General features: G+C 39.9%; 2 protein-coding genes and 1 long non-coding RNA gene across 5 annotated transcripts in view; 2 read left to right on the top strand and 1 right to left on the bottom strand.

The window, feature by feature from the left end:
* LOC117778033 overlaps window positions 1–17,001 on the top strand; it is a 303,640-nt gene that overhangs the window by 106,915 nt on the left and 179,724 nt on the right. The gene's annotated exons all lie outside the window — the stretch shown is intronic.
* Window positions 1–17,001, bottom strand: part of sntg1 (syntrophin, gamma 1) — a 44,161-nt gene that overhangs the window by 2,812 nt on the left and 24,348 nt on the right. The gene's annotated exons all lie outside the window — the stretch shown is intronic.
* pcmtd1 (protein-L-isoaspartate (D-aspartate) O-methyltransferase domain containing 1) lies at window positions 193–15,917 on the top strand. Of its 3 annotated transcripts, XM_034613221.1 has the most exons (8): window positions 193–438; window positions 1,157–1,345; window positions 4,694–4,774; window positions 7,943–8,412; window positions 9,565–9,667; window positions 10,313–10,484; window positions 12,741–12,864; window positions 13,215–15,917. In XM_034613221.1, exons 4-8 carry the CDS (start codon window positions 8,106–8,108, stop codon window positions 13,586–13,588), a joined length of 1,080 nt encoding a protein of 359 aa, XP_034469112.1. In that variant the 5' UTR covers window positions 193–438; window positions 1,157–1,345; window positions 4,694–4,774; window positions 7,943–8,105; the 3' UTR covers window positions 13,589–15,917. The 3 variants fall into 3 exon arrangements, with proteins under 3 accessions (XP_034469112.1, XP_034469113.1, XP_034469111.1); XM_034613220.1 differs by lacking the exon at window positions 1,157–1,345 and having other exon boundaries at window positions 214–438; XM_034613222.1 differs by lacking the exons at window positions 1,157–1,345; window positions 4,694–4,774.

The raw sequence follows: 17,001 nt of genomic DNA, 5'->3' as shown, positions 1-17,001 counted from the left end.
AGACATATCGAAGGATCAACAGATAGATAGAATGATAGATAGATGGATGGATGGATAAATAGATAGATGGATGGATAAATAGATAGATGGATAGATAGATAGACAGATAGACAGATAGATGGAATGATAGATAGATGGGTGAAGGGATGTGAAGCAACAGTGCTTCCCTCTGTCGACAACACTCTCAGACCACGTGACCTGTGTTTACATCCTGTCCTCAGCTGTTTCTTTCTTCCTCCACTCGGACTCGGCCGCTCGCGCTCATACTACTTTCACCTGCACACACCAACCAGCTGGTTGACACTAGTCAACACGGTTAACCAGTCGTCCTCCTGCAGAGGAGCCTCTCCGCTTCTCCTCCCGGAGCCTGTCACCGACTGACCGTCGCATTGCACAGAGCAGCCCGGGTTCAGGAGCGAGTTGGTGCGACACGACTCCGTGAGTATTTGTTTTCATTTCTTTGTTTTGAAGCGTGTGTGCTAGCCCCCCGGTTGTCAGCGTTGAGTTTGCGGAGTGTCAGCGTTGAGTTTGCGGGGTGTCAGCGTTGAGTTTGCGGGGTGTTTGCGGCGGCAGCAGGAAGAGAAGAGCAGCGCTTACCTAACCCGCTTTGTCTCTGTCTGGGTGATGGCGCACTCGGGCCCTACAGCAGCTAACGTTAGCCAGGTTAACTTTAGCCCACTTGTCCCGACAACCACAAGGTGACACGAGCGCTAAGCTAAGTATTTAAACCGTTCACTTCAGCTAGCGTTCGCGGAATTCGGACGTGTTTTGTTCTGTTTTTATTTGCGCATCTTTCGTGTTATTGTTTTTGTTTGACGCGCAGACTTCCGCTCCATCGGGCGGAAGAAGCTCAGCAATGAGCGTTTATCTTTTCATTTATTTCTCCTCAGTTGTGATTTGTGAGCGTCTTCTTCTAACCGGTTTACAGATTGAGGTTAATCGCACTGCAGGGAGAGGAGCAGCGCCTGCGTTTAGTTTGGGAACAAAAGCTGGATGAAAACACACAAACACACAAACACACACACAGTCAGTGTCAGTGCGTGTCACAGTGTCTCGTCGTGTGTTTCCTCACAGACGTCGATTAGGCAGCAGCCATGATTATGAACATTTCATGAAAACGCTTGTTGTTGTTGTTTTGCTCCATCGTCACACGCAGTGCGAACAGAAGTGTCCGGCTCTCTGATTGGCCGACACGCCGCCGTCTGTGTGGCAACTGCGTCACGTGACCAGGTGCGGCGCTGATTGGCCTCGTCAGGTGTCAGTTGAGGGAACTCAGGAACATCTGGGAACATCTGTCTAGGAAGCACTGAGTGACCCGAGACATACAAAGTACATGTGTGATAAGGTGAATCATAAAGTGGCTGAGAGAGCTCAACACACTGCAAATTAAGAAAACCCATGAAAATGGGTTTTAAAAAACGTGCAAATTAAGAAAACAACTTCATCAATTTGAGGACACATATACTGCACAAAGTCACAACACAAGCAAATGCAGCAACGCTCTGCAAAAAGTCACAACACATCAAATACAGAAACACACTGCAAAAAGTCACAACAAAGGCAAATGCATAAACGCACTGCAAAAAGTCACACCACAAGCAAATACAGAAACACGCTGCAAAAGGTCACACCACAAGCAAATACAGAAACACGCTGCAAAAAGTCACCACACAAGCAAATGCATATACGCGCTGCAACTCAGTAACTTGTGTTGCATACACTGTGCAACAAAATGCCACCTTACTTTAGATATCTCAGAAAGCTAGTCAGTGTAAGGTGTTGTTTACATACAGGGGCTGTAAGTGAGAACACAAATGTCCGAGCGAGAGGCTGTGGACTTTCCAGCCCCCTTGTAAAAACTCAGGATAATGTCTGAATGAGCCCATGTAAGAACATGTCAGGAGATCCTCAGGAGGAGTCACTGTGAGTGGATGTGTGGATGACAGTTCTAAAACACAACAGATGCAAAAAATTTGAAAATAAAGCTAATATCTCAGGGTGAAAAGCAGTGCTACACTGGAACAAATGAATTTCAATCAATAGTTTCACCATTAGCTTCAGCTGTAGTTGCAATAATACATTCGTGACCCTGTGTTGATAGCAGTTAAAAACACTCAAAGTCTATCGTCCTGCTGGCTGCGCTGCAAGGCTGACATTCCTGTCATACATAATAAGATAAAGTAATAGACTGATAAATGATTTAGTGTTTTTAAGATGTGTGTAGACAAAGTAAAGCAAAGTAAACTTTAGAGGCTGTGTGATTTTGCACAAAGTCAGAGGAGGGATACAAACAGTTTGAGGTTTTTCAAGGTGACACAAACTGAAGGGAAGAAAATAAGTTTTAATTTGACACAAAACTGTATGACTCATCGCAGCGGGAGCAAAATTAAGAGGCTGCAGAGGAGAATAAGAGACACAACTGGTAAATTTTGAAAGCATGAGTTGTTTTACACACACACAAACACACACACACCCTAGCATGGTGTCTGTTTCTGTTGTCAGGCTGGCACAACACATGCCTTTTACTCTCACATCTCTTGGCTGTTTGTGGCTAATTAACACAGAGTCTAGTGGTCAAATTCGCATAAATAGAGAGAGAGAGAGAGAGAGAGATGTGAGAATGATGAAATGCACTTTTAATTAAGTCTGAACGCTCCACTAGCTTGAGGGTGGAACCAGAGGAAAAGCCTGATTATTCCCAAAATCAAAAAGGGTTTATCCACTGTTGAGCATGAAACAGTTCAGAGGTTTGCATGACAGTCTGTCCTATATTCTTGTCTGAGAAAGATGCAAATGTAAGGTTCATTATGGTGGGGGACTCAAAAGTTCTGTATCTTGTGTAGCTGTGGAATTGAAATGATAGATTTTGATATGATACTACAACTATCATTGCCCAAAACTGCAGGGAAGAAACACCACTGGCAAGATCTATTTGGAATAGAGGTTGCAGTGTATTTAAAAGACATTCCTGTCAGACCGATTTGAACAGACGGTTTCAATGTACCATTGAGAGGGAAAGTACAGGGTCTGACTTTTTAGCACACAAGATACAGGCAAATATGTCAAATATAAAACTAGAATAGCACTCAGTAGTCCCACAGTCTCCTCAGATTCAATCAAGCCACACCAAATTCCACACACTCATTAATATCAGTCCCATAAATACACATGATTTCTACATCCATGAATAGTTTCTTGGCAAATCAGTTAAAGAAAGCAGAAAAAATTCCTGGATCCGATACTTTGTCCAGATCTGCGCCAAAATCTAATGGGTTCTGTCTTGGCTCGTGTCCCAACCTTCCACCAAGTTTCATAGAAAAATGCTCAGTTGATTTTGCATAATTCTGCTGACAAACCAACAACCAACAAACAAACAAATGGACAGGAGTGAAAACAACCTCCTTGGTGGAGGTAGTAACCACGTCCTAGTTTAATGGCTGAACTAACAAAGCAGATCTGTAAATGGAGGTTATACCTCACGCTCATGTTTATTAATGTCAGTGGTATATCACTATATCACAACATGCTTATTACTGTTGTTTCAGAGGATATTTTTGTCATCCTACCTCCAAACTTAATGCAGTAAAAGAGGAAAAATGGCCTTAAGTCACAGAGCTCAAAACAATTAAATGGTTTCCTCCTCTTGAGAGCATTCACTTTCTACAATGACCACTTGCTCTCAAGAGATTAAGTGTAAAAGGTTTCTGTGGAGGTCAGTAGGTCAGTGAGATCGAAAGAATTCTCCTCCGGGGAGCATGAAAATATGCAGACATTTTTATAGTGCCCCACTTTCAGATTTCAAGTTATGTTTATGTAAAACTGGACATTTTAATATGATACTACAGGGAAGGTCAAGGCATGACCAAGATCATAATTTATCTTGGGCTGTCATGTAATGGGAACTGGGTCGTGGTTGGTTTGTGGAATATCTATTAAACAGAGTTGTAAATTGTGCAAAATTGTAACTTTTGCAGGTATAGATGAGGACTAATTACATCAAATGAGGCAATCATCAAATTCATTAGCACCAAAGAGTCTGACTGTCTAATTAATGATGTTATACCCAGAGCCATGGTAATAGGGTGGGTGGCTAAAAATAAATGTAAGATTCAAAATTCATACAGACAGAGCTGCTAAGTGATATTCTTCATGGTTACAAGCATTTATCGTGTAGCCAACATTTCAGACCTCCAAACATGTGACCTCACTCTGTCTGTTGATCAGCAGTCTGTATGTCCTGGTGCTGCCTAGACAGGCCTTTGGTATTTAGTTACAGCACGAGAGGTGATCTTGTGTTGGCCAGAGGATCTGTTACATATTTCGTCAGCCTGCCTGGTTCACTGGGGTGTCCCTAATCGGGTCACAGCAACCCGGTTGGCCCTGAAATGGCGTCCATGCACTTTTTTACAAACACCAGGGGTAAACCCAGGACATCCTGTGTGTGTGTGTGTGTGTGTGTTTACCAGCGGATTCCTGTTTATAAAGAGACATTTCTTTCTGTTTAACTTTACTGTTGCAACAAATGTAATTATCTGGGTGGCCTTTGTTGGTTTGTCTTTAAGGACTGGATGAATAATGACCTGTTTTAAGACTCAAGATTATCATTGTTCTGACTGTGCAGCAGTTCCCAGAAGCAATTTGCTTACAGCATACCTCCCTTGACCCATTTTCCTGGATCTTCTTTCAACTGCAGGCAACTCAAAGGACTCTGCATTACAGGGAGGGCAGAGGGAGAAACTGGGATAAAAAACACTCTACTGTACAACCAACAATGGTGAGTGAATCAATGACTTTTTTGCCTGTGAGGAGGAGCCAGTGGAAAATTACCTTGCCAGGCCTCCCACTACAAAGTCACCTCTGAATTGAATCTTTATTAGCTGAGTCAGATGTAGAGATGCTGAGAGGGCAGAGAGGGAATTCAAGACTTATCTTGTTCGTTTGCATCTGCAGCTACAGTTTACCCATTCACCCTGTGGCAGTGTGGGATAAATTAAGTATTTATAAAATGTTGAAACATCAGCATGTAACAATATACCTTTATGGAGAAGTTGCATAGTAAAGCCAATAGCTCAGTATTTATAATTATAGGCCGACCGATTCAGCAGTTGGGCGATAAAACTGGCCAAATGCAAAAAGCATTTCATCGACATATCAGTATCAGTTTATATGTTTGCAGATTGTGCAGATATTAACACTTTTCTTTACAGTACAAACAATACAAAAAGATATATATATTTATATTTTACGTAAAAAAATTTTTATTTTCCACATTATTTTCTCATTCTATATATTTGTATGTATTTGTGATTACTTTGTATTCATAGTTATTTAGATAGACTGTATATAAAGATGGATGAAGCATCTGAATCTCCTGCCTGTGTACAAGAATTAAGCCAAATTATCCTGGATACGGGTGCCGCCATTTTGTGATTTTGACGTTTTTGTAGCCAGAGTCTGCAAAGCAGTAATTGTTGCATGGCTGCAGTATCGTTGTCGTGCCAATGTTTGTGCTCGACCAAGTCTTAGCTGTCTATCATTGCATCTCACCCCGTTGTTAATTTCATCATATAACTAAGTAGAATGTAAAATTACAGAGTAAATGTTATTTATTGTGTACTTTGGCTTTATGACCTATACTGTAGCCAGCCACCAGGTGGGGATCAAGATGGATTTTCTTCAGTTTTGGCAACCACAATGTCGTCCATCTTCATATACAGTTATTTATAATAAAGTTTAAACTGTCAAATATCAAGCTGGTTTAGGACATTATTTACACCCCAGTATTAGGGCATCAGCCCCATATCAATCTGACTTTATTTATAATCTAAATTACTATCATAACTCCTGTGCATATTTTCATATTAAAAAAAAACCCTCATAGCAATGATTCCCAACCTTTTAGGTTTGTGACCCATTAAAATAAATCATCATGGGGTTATGGCTTAAGTGTGAACTTGAGGTGTCAGCAGTTTAACCAAAGAATCGTTAGACCTTCTTAGTTTTTAGAAGTGTTCAGAACTTAACAAGAAAAGACCATGAGTTAGAGGAGTCAGCTGAATTACACTCATTACACTCCTGCACTGAACCTTGGTTGGGTGAAAACAGCTGTGTCACTGCAGGCTGTGTCACTGCAGGCTGTGAAATGAATTTCCAATGAAAAACGTTGACCAATCTGATGCATGTTTGGGCAGGAAGCTTCATCGGAATGTGATTATAATCAGTTTAATGTCTGTGAGAGGATTTTTTCTCCTAGTTAAACAGCAGTCTAAACATAAAAAAAAAAGAACTTTACAATCCAAAGGTACCTGATAAACTAGCACCATATACTGAGAGACAATAAACATTTTCAGAGTATTTGCCATCGTGGCGGTTCCTTTAACATCTCAACGTGTATTAGGTCATTATGGATGGTGTTAATCTGTGAGTGACCTATGGTAATGTTGGATTTTATGTGATTGGTTTTTTTACACCACCGTAATGACGAACCTTCATGATCAGGTATTTAACTCACACACTGAGTCATTCCTGTCTGGTCATTTAATGACCCTCTAAAAGGCCACAAGTGCGTCAGTCTAACAATAAGTTCTTCTATTTACTGCGAGTGCAGCTTGCTAGACAACTCTAGTCATTTTATTCATCAACAGGTTTTACAGTAGCTATTATCACAATATATATATATATATATATATATATATATATATATATATATATATGAATAAAGCAAAATAAAATTCCATGTGCATGTGCAGACAGTGTCAGACACTTACACCAGGGTTTGTAGCTATTGTGCCCTCACTGCTTCCCTGACGCAGCCGACTCTTCCATTGATGACACTTGGAAAGTCGTTCTCCTTCATGAACTTTATTCACATGTACCTCTCAACAGACAGAGTGAAAACTGCAACATAAAAATACAAACCACCATCAGTTAGGTACAAAGTATCCCATTCCCCATACAGAAAATGAACAGTTCAATATACTTTTAATGTCCACTCATGGCAGTCATATCAATTCTCTTGTGACAAAATTAGGTAACAGCCTAAGCTACAGCACACTAGCTAACAAACAACACATGCTATCAAGCTAAAATGCTAACGCTACCGAGCTAGCTAACAAAGAAGTTAACTTAAATTTAGTGTTTTTATACACTGCATGATGTTCTACAAAGTCATATGTTCACAAAATGTTACTTAGACTTATGACAACTTACAGGCTGTGCTTAGCATTAGCATGTAGGGCTGCAGGCTTCAGCATGACTCAACAAGTGGACTTTCTACTTCCTGTTTACTCTTTAACTTCCTGTTTACATCAAAGGTCAAAATGATAAAAACAAACGTAAACCTCTAGTGACTTATCTGTATTCTCTTAAATAAATTATAAGGCTCTGAAAACAGTAGCAGGCAGTGAAATCGAGCTGTTGATTAAAATATTGGAACTGCAGCTAAGTATAATTGATTTCATTATTTTTTTATTATATATTTACTAGCTTTCGTTCAACTATTTTAACTTGTCCAGTAAGCTTTTTTCATTGTCATTGTAGGAAAATCATAGTCGTAACATATCAATGACCCTTGGCAGTTAAAATGAAATTCTTTGATGTTGTATTATTGGATTATTGTCAAACATGACAGTTTCATTAATTCAATGTGTGTCGTGAACATTTACACAAATACAGCTAAATTGTTTCATCTGGCAATCTGCAAATGCTTTTCAAGACATAAATCGCCTACGTTTTTTCCTGAGGGGAATTAATTAGGGAGAACATAACTGTAGCAGAATATGTCACTGATTATTCAGGCTGTTTCTCTAACAGTCCATCATTTTTCATCATAAAACAACCCCAGTTATGAGAGATTATTAATAAATCTTTACTATTATCAGCATATTGAATCTGTACACTACACTTGGATCGCTCTAACGTGCTTATATTGTGTGTTCCTCAGGTCACGCTCTACCTGGATCTGACTGTTGTCTGAACGGACGCGTTCAGGAGGAGTCAAAGCGGCACGATCCCTCAGCCAGTCGTTCATCTCCATGCCACTGTGAGGAGGAACCACTCATCCTGAGTACGACTTCGCCCCCTTGTGTTCCTCTGCTGTTCTCACCATGGGGGGAGCCGTGAGCGCCGGCGAGGACAATGACGACCTCATTGACAATCTGAAGGAAGCTCAGTATATTCGCACAGAAAAAGTCGAGCAGGCATTTCGTGCCATAGACCGCGGTGACTACTACCTGGACGGCTACCGGGACAGTGCCTACAAAGACTTAGCGTGGAAACATGGCAACATACACCTGTCTGCTCCGTGTATATACTCTGAGGTGATGGAGGCCCTCAAACTGCAGCCAGGACTTTCTTTCCTTAATCTGGGCAGCGGAACCGGCTACTTAAGCACAATGGTTGGTCTTATCATAGGTAAGCATAGTGTACCCTTTTTCACTGCTGTGTTTATGCCTCTGTGCCGGCGGTAGCCAGTGACCGAGGGCATTATGTTTTCCGGTTGTCCGTCCGTCCCAATCCCATGAATGTGATATCTCGAGATTACTTCAAATTTGTAGTATTCACTTGGACTCAAGGATGAACTGATAAAATGTTGGTGGTCAAAGTTCAAGGTCACGGTGACCTCACAAAGCATTTTTTTGCCTAAAAATGATCATGTCTCAGTGTTCAACGCTCAAAGGTCACATTGACTAAATAATATTTAATACTGTACCAGCAAGTTATGAAAAAGAAGCCGACTTTCCATTTAATTTTCTCAAAATCTCTACAGTAAAATCACATGAAATTTGACATGCAGACAGCGGGGGTCACCATGAACAACAGTGAGGTAAAAAAATATTTGTCACCTGTTAAGGATTAAATATACAGTATATATATATTTAATAGGATCAAGTGCTATATTGGAAAAACTGATTAGATTTTGGTGCCTTGCGGTCAAAGGTCAAGGTCACAGTGACCTCACATCCCTGTGAATGTGATATATTAGGACTGCCCGTAGGGAATTTCATCACACCTGCTACAATTCACTTTGACTTATTGATTAACTGATTAGATTTCAGTGGTCAAAGGTCAAGGTCACAGTGACCTAAACAATGTTGGTGGCCTCTTGAATGTGATATCTCAAGACTGCTTGAGGGAATTTCTTCAACTCTTAATCAGTGTTCACTTGGACTCAAATAATTACGTTTCAGAGGTCAGTGACCTTATATATATCTGGAAAAATTAATATGTAGAAATATGTACACAGAAACTGCACTGGTTGACGGAGGCATCCAACCGCAGGGTGATAATTCTACTTTTATCATGTGTGGGGGAAAAAAATGGATATAGTAGATCATACCAATTATAATTTCCTAAAGCCCGAGAGGATCTGGAATCACATAATGTTCAGCATTTCTTCAATTAAGATTGCTTGTTAATTTTCTGTCATTTAATAGATTAAGTGATTGTCTCAGCTCTACATGATGCCATAATAGGTAGTACTTTAGCTGTGTCACAATCTAAATTTGTTATATTTATTTATTTTATATTTATATATTACAATGTTTTCTTTCCTTTTGTTTAAAGGGCCATTTGGTGTGAACCATGGAGTTGAGCTCCACAAGGACGTGGTTGAATACGCCAGAGAGAAACTTGAGGATTTCATAAAGAATAGCGACAGCTTTGATAAGTGAGTACATCTTTGGGGAAATACACTCTCTTGAGAGTTAAATGAAAAGATTCATAATAAAAGAAAAAAGGATCCTTACAAGATCCTGTGATCTGAATACATCCAGTTGTTTTTAAAAGAATAATTTTACATTTTGGGGATTATGTTTGCTTGTTGTCTTGCCAAGAGTTAGATGATATCTGACGATTAAATATTAGGTTACAGCCAGCAGCCTGGGAATGGGAGGAAACAGCAGGCCTGGCCCTTCCCTGTGTTCAATCTGTACAAAAACTGAATTGTAATAATGAAAGTTTCCGATGCAGTTTTCTTGCACTTCAGTTTTTCATCCGTATCAACAAGCAGGATATGTCTTGTTAATTAATGAGCTTGTTAGCAGATTTTTTTAACCTTCAGACAGAGTCAGGTTTGCAGTTTTCCCCTGTGTCTACTCTCGATGCAAGGCTAAACAGCTGCTGGCTGTAGTCCTATTCCTACCAAACGCATAAGAGAGTCTTCTGATCCAACCCTCAGCAAGAAAATGAAATAGCATATTTCCTCAAATTTCATGTTAATGAATTCAAACCACATATGTGAAGATTTCATGGTTGTGTTCATGGTTGTTTCCTGTATTTTACTCACTGTCTGTGTTAATATGCTTTTGTACAGGTTTGAGTTCTGCGAACCCGTCTTTGTGGTGGGGAATTGCCTCGAAATCTCCACAGACAGTCATCAATATGACCGGATTTACTGTGGCGCCGGGGTTCAGAAGGACCATGAAAATTACATGAAAGTGCTGCTCAAAATTGGAGGAATTCTGGTGATGCCTATAGAGGATCAGGTAAGTGATACAAGCCACCAGTATAACACAGGATTTGCACATCACAAAGTGCCAGCACATGGGGGAACGCAAGGTAAAATAGCTTTGACCTACAAGACTGCTTATGCAACTTTCACATGCATTATTGAGCCACAACTGCCCCTGGATTTGAGCAGCGGTGTAAGGAGCCAACACACCATAATGTTTTATTTAAAATGGTGGATGTGTGGACAGACCGTCGGCCATGTAAGAGGTCAGTCGGGATATTTTTGAATGTTGGTGGAGAAAATGTTCAGCAGGAACCTTTTTTAGGAAGGAGGGTAGAGATCTCGACAGACTCGTGCCCAAGGACTCAGGGCAATTGAATGTATTAAAAGAAAAAAAAAAAAAACCCTGGCTTAGGTTAGGTACTGTGAGCAAAAGTTCATTTCAGTATACACTCTGAAGTGAGTTCAGCTAACAGTGCTCTTAAAAGACACCAACTTGATGGTATAATGTATTTTTACCATTTATTAAAGAAGGTAAAAGGTATTAAGAATGAAAACAGCTTGGACACTTATGAATCACGTTGGACAAACTCATTAAACATGATTAGGATCAGGGATCTTTAACAGATCTTTAACAGTTCCTGGGACCTTAAGTTTTCAAAAACTTAAGGTCCCAGGAACTAAGATGTGTTTCGACTGCAGTCTACAGACCAAGAGGAGATGAGCCACGACAAGCTGTTCCAACACCAATGAGGAGTGACAAAACAACAGCAGTAAACATAAAGGAGATTCAAGCTGTGCTGCTTTTGATCGGAAAAGAAAAGAGCACGGGTCGCAAAATGTATACACCCGAATCGCTGATAAAGAAGAAACAGACTTTTTTCATAGATAAAACGCTGGCGTACTCAACCAATCATTTATCTTTAGCACTGCTAGCTCCACCCCAAAGGTTCCTGTATATTGTAACGTATCCACCCCCTGAGCAGGGACTATTTTGGGGGTAAACTTAATTACGATCTAGGTCCTTCGGGTTGAAAAGCACGGAGTTCCTATGGTGGAAACTTTGTCAACTCCTTCTTTTTCCACTGATTTGTCAACATAACAAATCACATGATTTAGCTTTGTTTTAAAAGAACATAAAACAAAAGATGATCTATCTTGTGTATTTGTTTTTATTGTCCCTGGCTGTACTAATTCAGAGTGACCAGTGTTACAAGTCAATCAGCAGAGTAGAATCTATTTAACTTTAAAACATGGCAAAAAGATAAATATAAATAATATAGTTGTGGTATTTTTATTTTCATAGATGCTGGTGATGGCTTCTGGTGCTGCCTGTATTGGATTGTGTGTGACAGGCTGCTGGTTGTTTTGCTGCTGAACTCGGGTCTTTCTTGACAAAGTCATCTTCATCTGGAAAAAGACAAACTGATTATATTTTGTTTCATTTTTAAATTAGTGGGATAAAATACGTTGATTAGTCAGATAAGACAAACATTTTATATAACTGTCAGTTTTAATCTATTCATCAACTGATTGTTTTCTCCATTAAATATAAATACATTTCACCATAAATGATGTCACAGTATTTCACACATAGAAAATGTTAACTTTATCCGCGGCCCATTCATTTGTACAACCTTGAGATCGCTGCCTTTGAAAAGAGCAGCTACCTCACAGTCTTTTAACGGCACCGTGTTTGCTCACAAAGCAAATACAGAAAACAGAGTTAATGTTTGATGCCGTTATTTAATCTGAAAGCATCTCCAGGGACATGGTTTATATATTTCTTTGGTTACACAGAGTTTATACATCTGCCACCTGTAATGACCACCTGCAATCTGGATAACACCTTTGTTTGTGTGTGTGTGTGTGTGTGTGTGTGTGTGTGTGTGTGTGTGTGTGTGTGTGTGTGTGTGTGTGTGTGTGTGTGTGTGTGTGTGTGTGTGTGTGTGTGTGTGTGTGTGTGTGTGTGTGTGTGTGTATGTAAATGTTATTTATCAAGTAAATACTGTATTTATACTGAGATAATTGCTACTTGTTGGCATTGAATCAAACATAGACATGAATCCTCATAAGATGAATCAGTATTCAATCGGTAAATAAATAAACGGCAGATGAGTATCCACACAACTATCACCGGCATGTGTGCATCTTAGACATGATATAAAAAATTATACAGAAGAATACTCGAAGGTGGTTTAGGCCTTTAGCCCTTGTTCCCTGATGTTATACAGTAGTTCATATTTTATAAGTGTTCAGTGCTGAGTTCAGGTTCTGTCTCTGTATGCAGCTGACCCAGATAACCAGGACTGGTCAGTGCACATGGGAGAGCAAAAACATCTTGGCAGTGTCCTTTGCCCCCTTGGCCCAGCAGAGTAGAGCTGACGGGGAGAAGCCTGACGCTGTTCAGCTGCGTAAGTTTCCCCAGACTCCACACAAGAAGAAAAATCTTTGAGTCCTCATGTTTTATTATGCCTAACCCGTCTTGAAGTGTAAAGCCGCAAATCTTTTTAAAGTCAGACAGTTCATTTAAAGTAATGTGACGAGATGATTCCTCAAGCAATATTTGCTTAGACATATGAATCTCATCCCGCGGCGGCTTCATAGTGCCACTTATTTCCTTTCCTTGAATTACTGAGACAGACTTTTCCTTGACGGCCTCACTTGTTTATGCTGACCTATTTAAAGGGTACAGTTGTATGGATTATTCTTGTTGCTGTGGCGCATCGCCCTGAAGAACTGTGTCGTCTCCGTTTGTCCTCAGCCCCGGTGACCGTCCGCAGCCTCCAGGATCTCTCTCGGATCTACATCCGCCGCACCCTCCGAAACCTGGCCAACGAGGACAGTCAGGAGAAGGGCCTGGTGCAGAGAATCCCCCAGAAGCGCAAAAGGAGGCGCTGCCGGCGGCGACGCATCAACACTTATGTCTTTGTGGGCAACCAGCTGATCCCCCAAATGGTGGAGAGCGAGGATGAGGAGCATGGCGTAGACGAACACAAGGAGGTGGAGGAGGAGGAGGAGAGAGACATTGGCGAAATTGAAATCCTCAAGCAAGTGAACATGTTGAGAGACCAAATAATGGCGTTGCCGCTGCCTGAGTCACTGAAGGCATACTTGCTGTATTACAGAGAAAAATGACTGATTCCCTCGGTATCTATTCGTAATGGGTGCAGCTCCTGATGAATCGCTGTTCTTCACCCTTCTCAGTACAACTGTAGCATTATTTCCATGAAATCTTGATGACAAAACTGTAAATGAAAGAGACGTCATAGATAATATTGGATAATAATGTTATGATTGTCATGACTTGTTAGTTTTTGTTGCAATTTTCTGTTGATTTGTATATCAAAAAAAAAGAAGAAAAAAAGATGTATGAAGTACACTTAATGGACATAGTTTCCGAAACCCATTTTGAGAGTCAGATTCTATCACATTGTCAGGATTTCTGCAGAAGTGTGCAGATAAAAAAAAATGTATAAAAAAAGTTCTTACTATATTTGTTTAAATATGATCATGATAAAGAATAAGACTTTTATTGCTCCTTTTTTAGAAGCTTTACCTTACTCTGTGTCCGGCAGTGAAACGACGCTGAGAAGGAACAAAAGAGGCTGAAAGTCAAACAAGGCCACATCCTCCCGTTTTGAGTTTGAAGAGTCAGACGCTCTTACATCATAATGACCGGGGCACTTATGTCATTACGCCTCTGGATGATTTGTTTTAGAACACCGTGGTTTTCTACCTTCCTTTTACAGTTGTCAAGAGACCGGATTGGTTCCTAGTTTTTTCTACACGGCACCTTTTGATGGAACGTTTTCCACAAGGTGCTCACACACATGTACCTGTTTCCTCACTTTGCATATGAGTAACATTTGATATGAGGTGTTGTGGGCCCCTCTCCTCGCCGTGGTTTTTTCTTTCTATTATTAATGCAAATAATATATATAAGTCTCATTAATCACAGAGGTTTGAAATAGTGAAAAAAAAAATGATGACGGGTGTTTATTACTTCACATGTTCAACTTTTGTAAAGAGAGCTGGTGACGGGGAGATGTCGGTCATGATCACATGCATGAATATAGTGTCTTTGTCTTGGGTGTTCCTGACTTTGCTTCACATTTATCGATCGCTGACTGGAGGCGAAGTCCCTCGTGATCGAGAAAAGACCCATCATTTAAAAAGATGATTAACTCCTTTTTTTTAATTGACACCAAATGCAAAATCACAGTCATGGAGGATTTTGAAGCCTTTTTGTATCCTGGACCTAAGACGCACGTGTCCAGCAAAGCACCTTTAAACCTGCAGTCCTCCAGTGACAGAAAGAAAAAAAAAAAGGTGCAGTGGGTTTTTTTTGGCTTCATTTGTAATGTGGACTGAAATAAACCATCACGTAAATCCTGTTAAATAAAAGTACAACGTTCTTGCCGAGCGTCGCTGATAGTGATGGCTTTTAAGTGCCAACGCACCCATCACATTCGGGATTTCTGCAAGTTCCCTGGCACAGTGCATTGGATGATGCTATATTCTACTAAAACATTCCGCGGTGAAAAAGAAAAACAGCACATCCCTGATAGATGTCACACCTTTTCTTCATGCTTTACCAACGCAGACTTGGAAAATCTTCATCTTACTTTGAATGCATTATTTTAGTACTTTCCAAAAGCTGAGTTGAATGTTGTTGATATTACTTCTCTTCAATATAAAGGTGATATATGTATTGTTATCTTATGATTCTGCCTACAGTTTGATTGGCATTCTTTTTGTAGCACCCTCTTGCTGTACTGTATCTTGACACTGGGAACTCTGTAAATCAAAACCTCCACTGCTGTTTTAATAGGTGAGATATATTTGTGATATAGTTCTTCATTTTTGGTTTGGGTGTAATGAAAAAAAATATTTTTGTTTTAAACTGGGCTGATAATTCTTTTAGTTTTTGTGTGTGAAGAGGTAATTTTTGTTTTCCGTAAAGTTTTGAATTAGTTAGTTTTTTTTTGCATTTTTCTTCATTGGAAAACTTTTGCGACGAAGCAATAATGGAATAACTTATCAGATTTTAATTACAAATACCAACATAGTCCCATTTGATTTGCACAATATCAATATCTCACAATAATTAGATGCACGCAAACCGATAATATACCATTATCTGAAATTTTAATTGCTAATTAGAGAGCACATTAAGCATTGGAAGCAGGACCTACAACCTCGACTCTCAGGTCACGCCTGGCACCAAAGTGAATAGGACGGCTTTGATTTCATTTAATGTGCACAAGACTCGAGTAACACGAGACGGAAATGGCACCCGGACACGTCACAACCAATTCTTATATCACGTTAATTTGTTAAGAGCCAAAACGAATCTGTTACTATTTTTTTTATCAGGCTGATTTTTGTCATAGTGTGTGCAGTTCATTTTGAAAATGTGTTGTTTCTCCGTAAATGTTTGGCACAAAAAATAAAGGTCACAGTCACATCATGCCTCTTCCAATCATTGTAACTGCTCTAGTTTTTTTCTGTCTGTTTAAGTCGATTGTTTTCTTCCCTGAGTTTACGTCCGACGTGGGCAAGCAATCAAATGAGTCACGACGTTAATAAAGGCGCAGCAGCGGTGTCTGCAGGAGTAAAGCCTGTGTTGCTTTTACCTCACACGTCAGAGCAGAGAGAGGGATTATGGGATGAAGGTCTCAGAGTCAAAGCCGGGACGACGCAGCCTCAAAACTCATCAGTGTCAATTTTCTTTTTATTATCTCGGGTTAATTTGGAAGCAGCGTTTTGTGTAATCAATAAATAAACGTCAATTAAACCTCTTCTGGTAACTTTATGCATTGTAAACACGCACAGACATGAACCAGAAACCATAATCAGGCTTTTATCTACAATAGAAACAGTATATGTGTTACGAATCTATGTTGGTTTAAAATTCACTTAACAAACTGTTTCCAAGTAGCTTTATTTTATTCCCTTTAATCTTTAAAAGCACCACATGAAGAAATCCATTAATTATTCCCTTGAAAATAATTCCTAGATCCGCCCCCTGATCCTGGTCCAAAATTTGATGTGTTCTTCCCTGACCTGCACCACATCTTTCGTTTCATCGTCATCTGCCCAGAATTTTTTTTGCGTTTTCTTGTTTACAAACAAACCAACAAACAGACGGACAGAGATAAAAACATAACGTACTTGGCAGAAGTAAGCAGTCGTACTAGAATAATCCTGGAGTTATGGTAAAGTGCATGTGAAAAGAAAGTTTTTCTTCTCATTTCCTGTCTTTATGCTAAGCAAAACTAAGCTATCAATAAAGTATTTATCTATCTATCGATCTATCTATCTATCTATCTATCTATCTATCTATCTATCTGCTGGCTGTAGCATAGGTAGAACTGCACACACTCTCGCCCAAGGGTACACGTGGTGTGCGTGTTGGCATCGCTACTTCCGGTAGTGGACTTTTAGGCTTAAAACTCGGTGTAAATGACCATGTTTAGAGTCGAATAGGATTGCCGGGGCTTGCGGACACTTGGATGACACCACACCAGCAGTATGGAGACATGTTG

The sequence above is a fragment of the Hippoglossus hippoglossus genome, chromosome 17 (assembly GCF_009819705.1).
Source record: "Hippoglossus hippoglossus isolate fHipHip1 chromosome 17, fHipHip1.pri, whole genome shotgun sequence".
In the NCBI taxonomy this organism is placed as follows: domain Eukaryota; kingdom Metazoa; phylum Chordata; class Actinopteri; order Pleuronectiformes; family Pleuronectidae; genus Hippoglossus; species Hippoglossus hippoglossus.
This window is presented reverse-complemented; position numbering and strand designations above follow the sequence as displayed.

Excerpts from the sequence above, each read along its gene's own strand:
- pcmtd1 (XM_034613222.1), top strand. The coding sequence starts at position 8,106 with ATGGGGGGAGCCGTGAGCGCCGGCGAGGACAATGACGACCTCATTGAC. Across the intron at positions 8,413-9,564 it reads AATGGTTGGTCTTATCATAG|GGCCATTTGGTGTGAACCAT; the intron begins GTAAGCATAGTG and ends TTTTGTTTAAAG. Across the intron at positions 9,668-10,312 it reads AATAGCGACAGCTTTGATAA|GTTTGAGTTCTGCGAACCCG; the intron begins GTGAGTACATCT and ends GCTTTTGTACAG.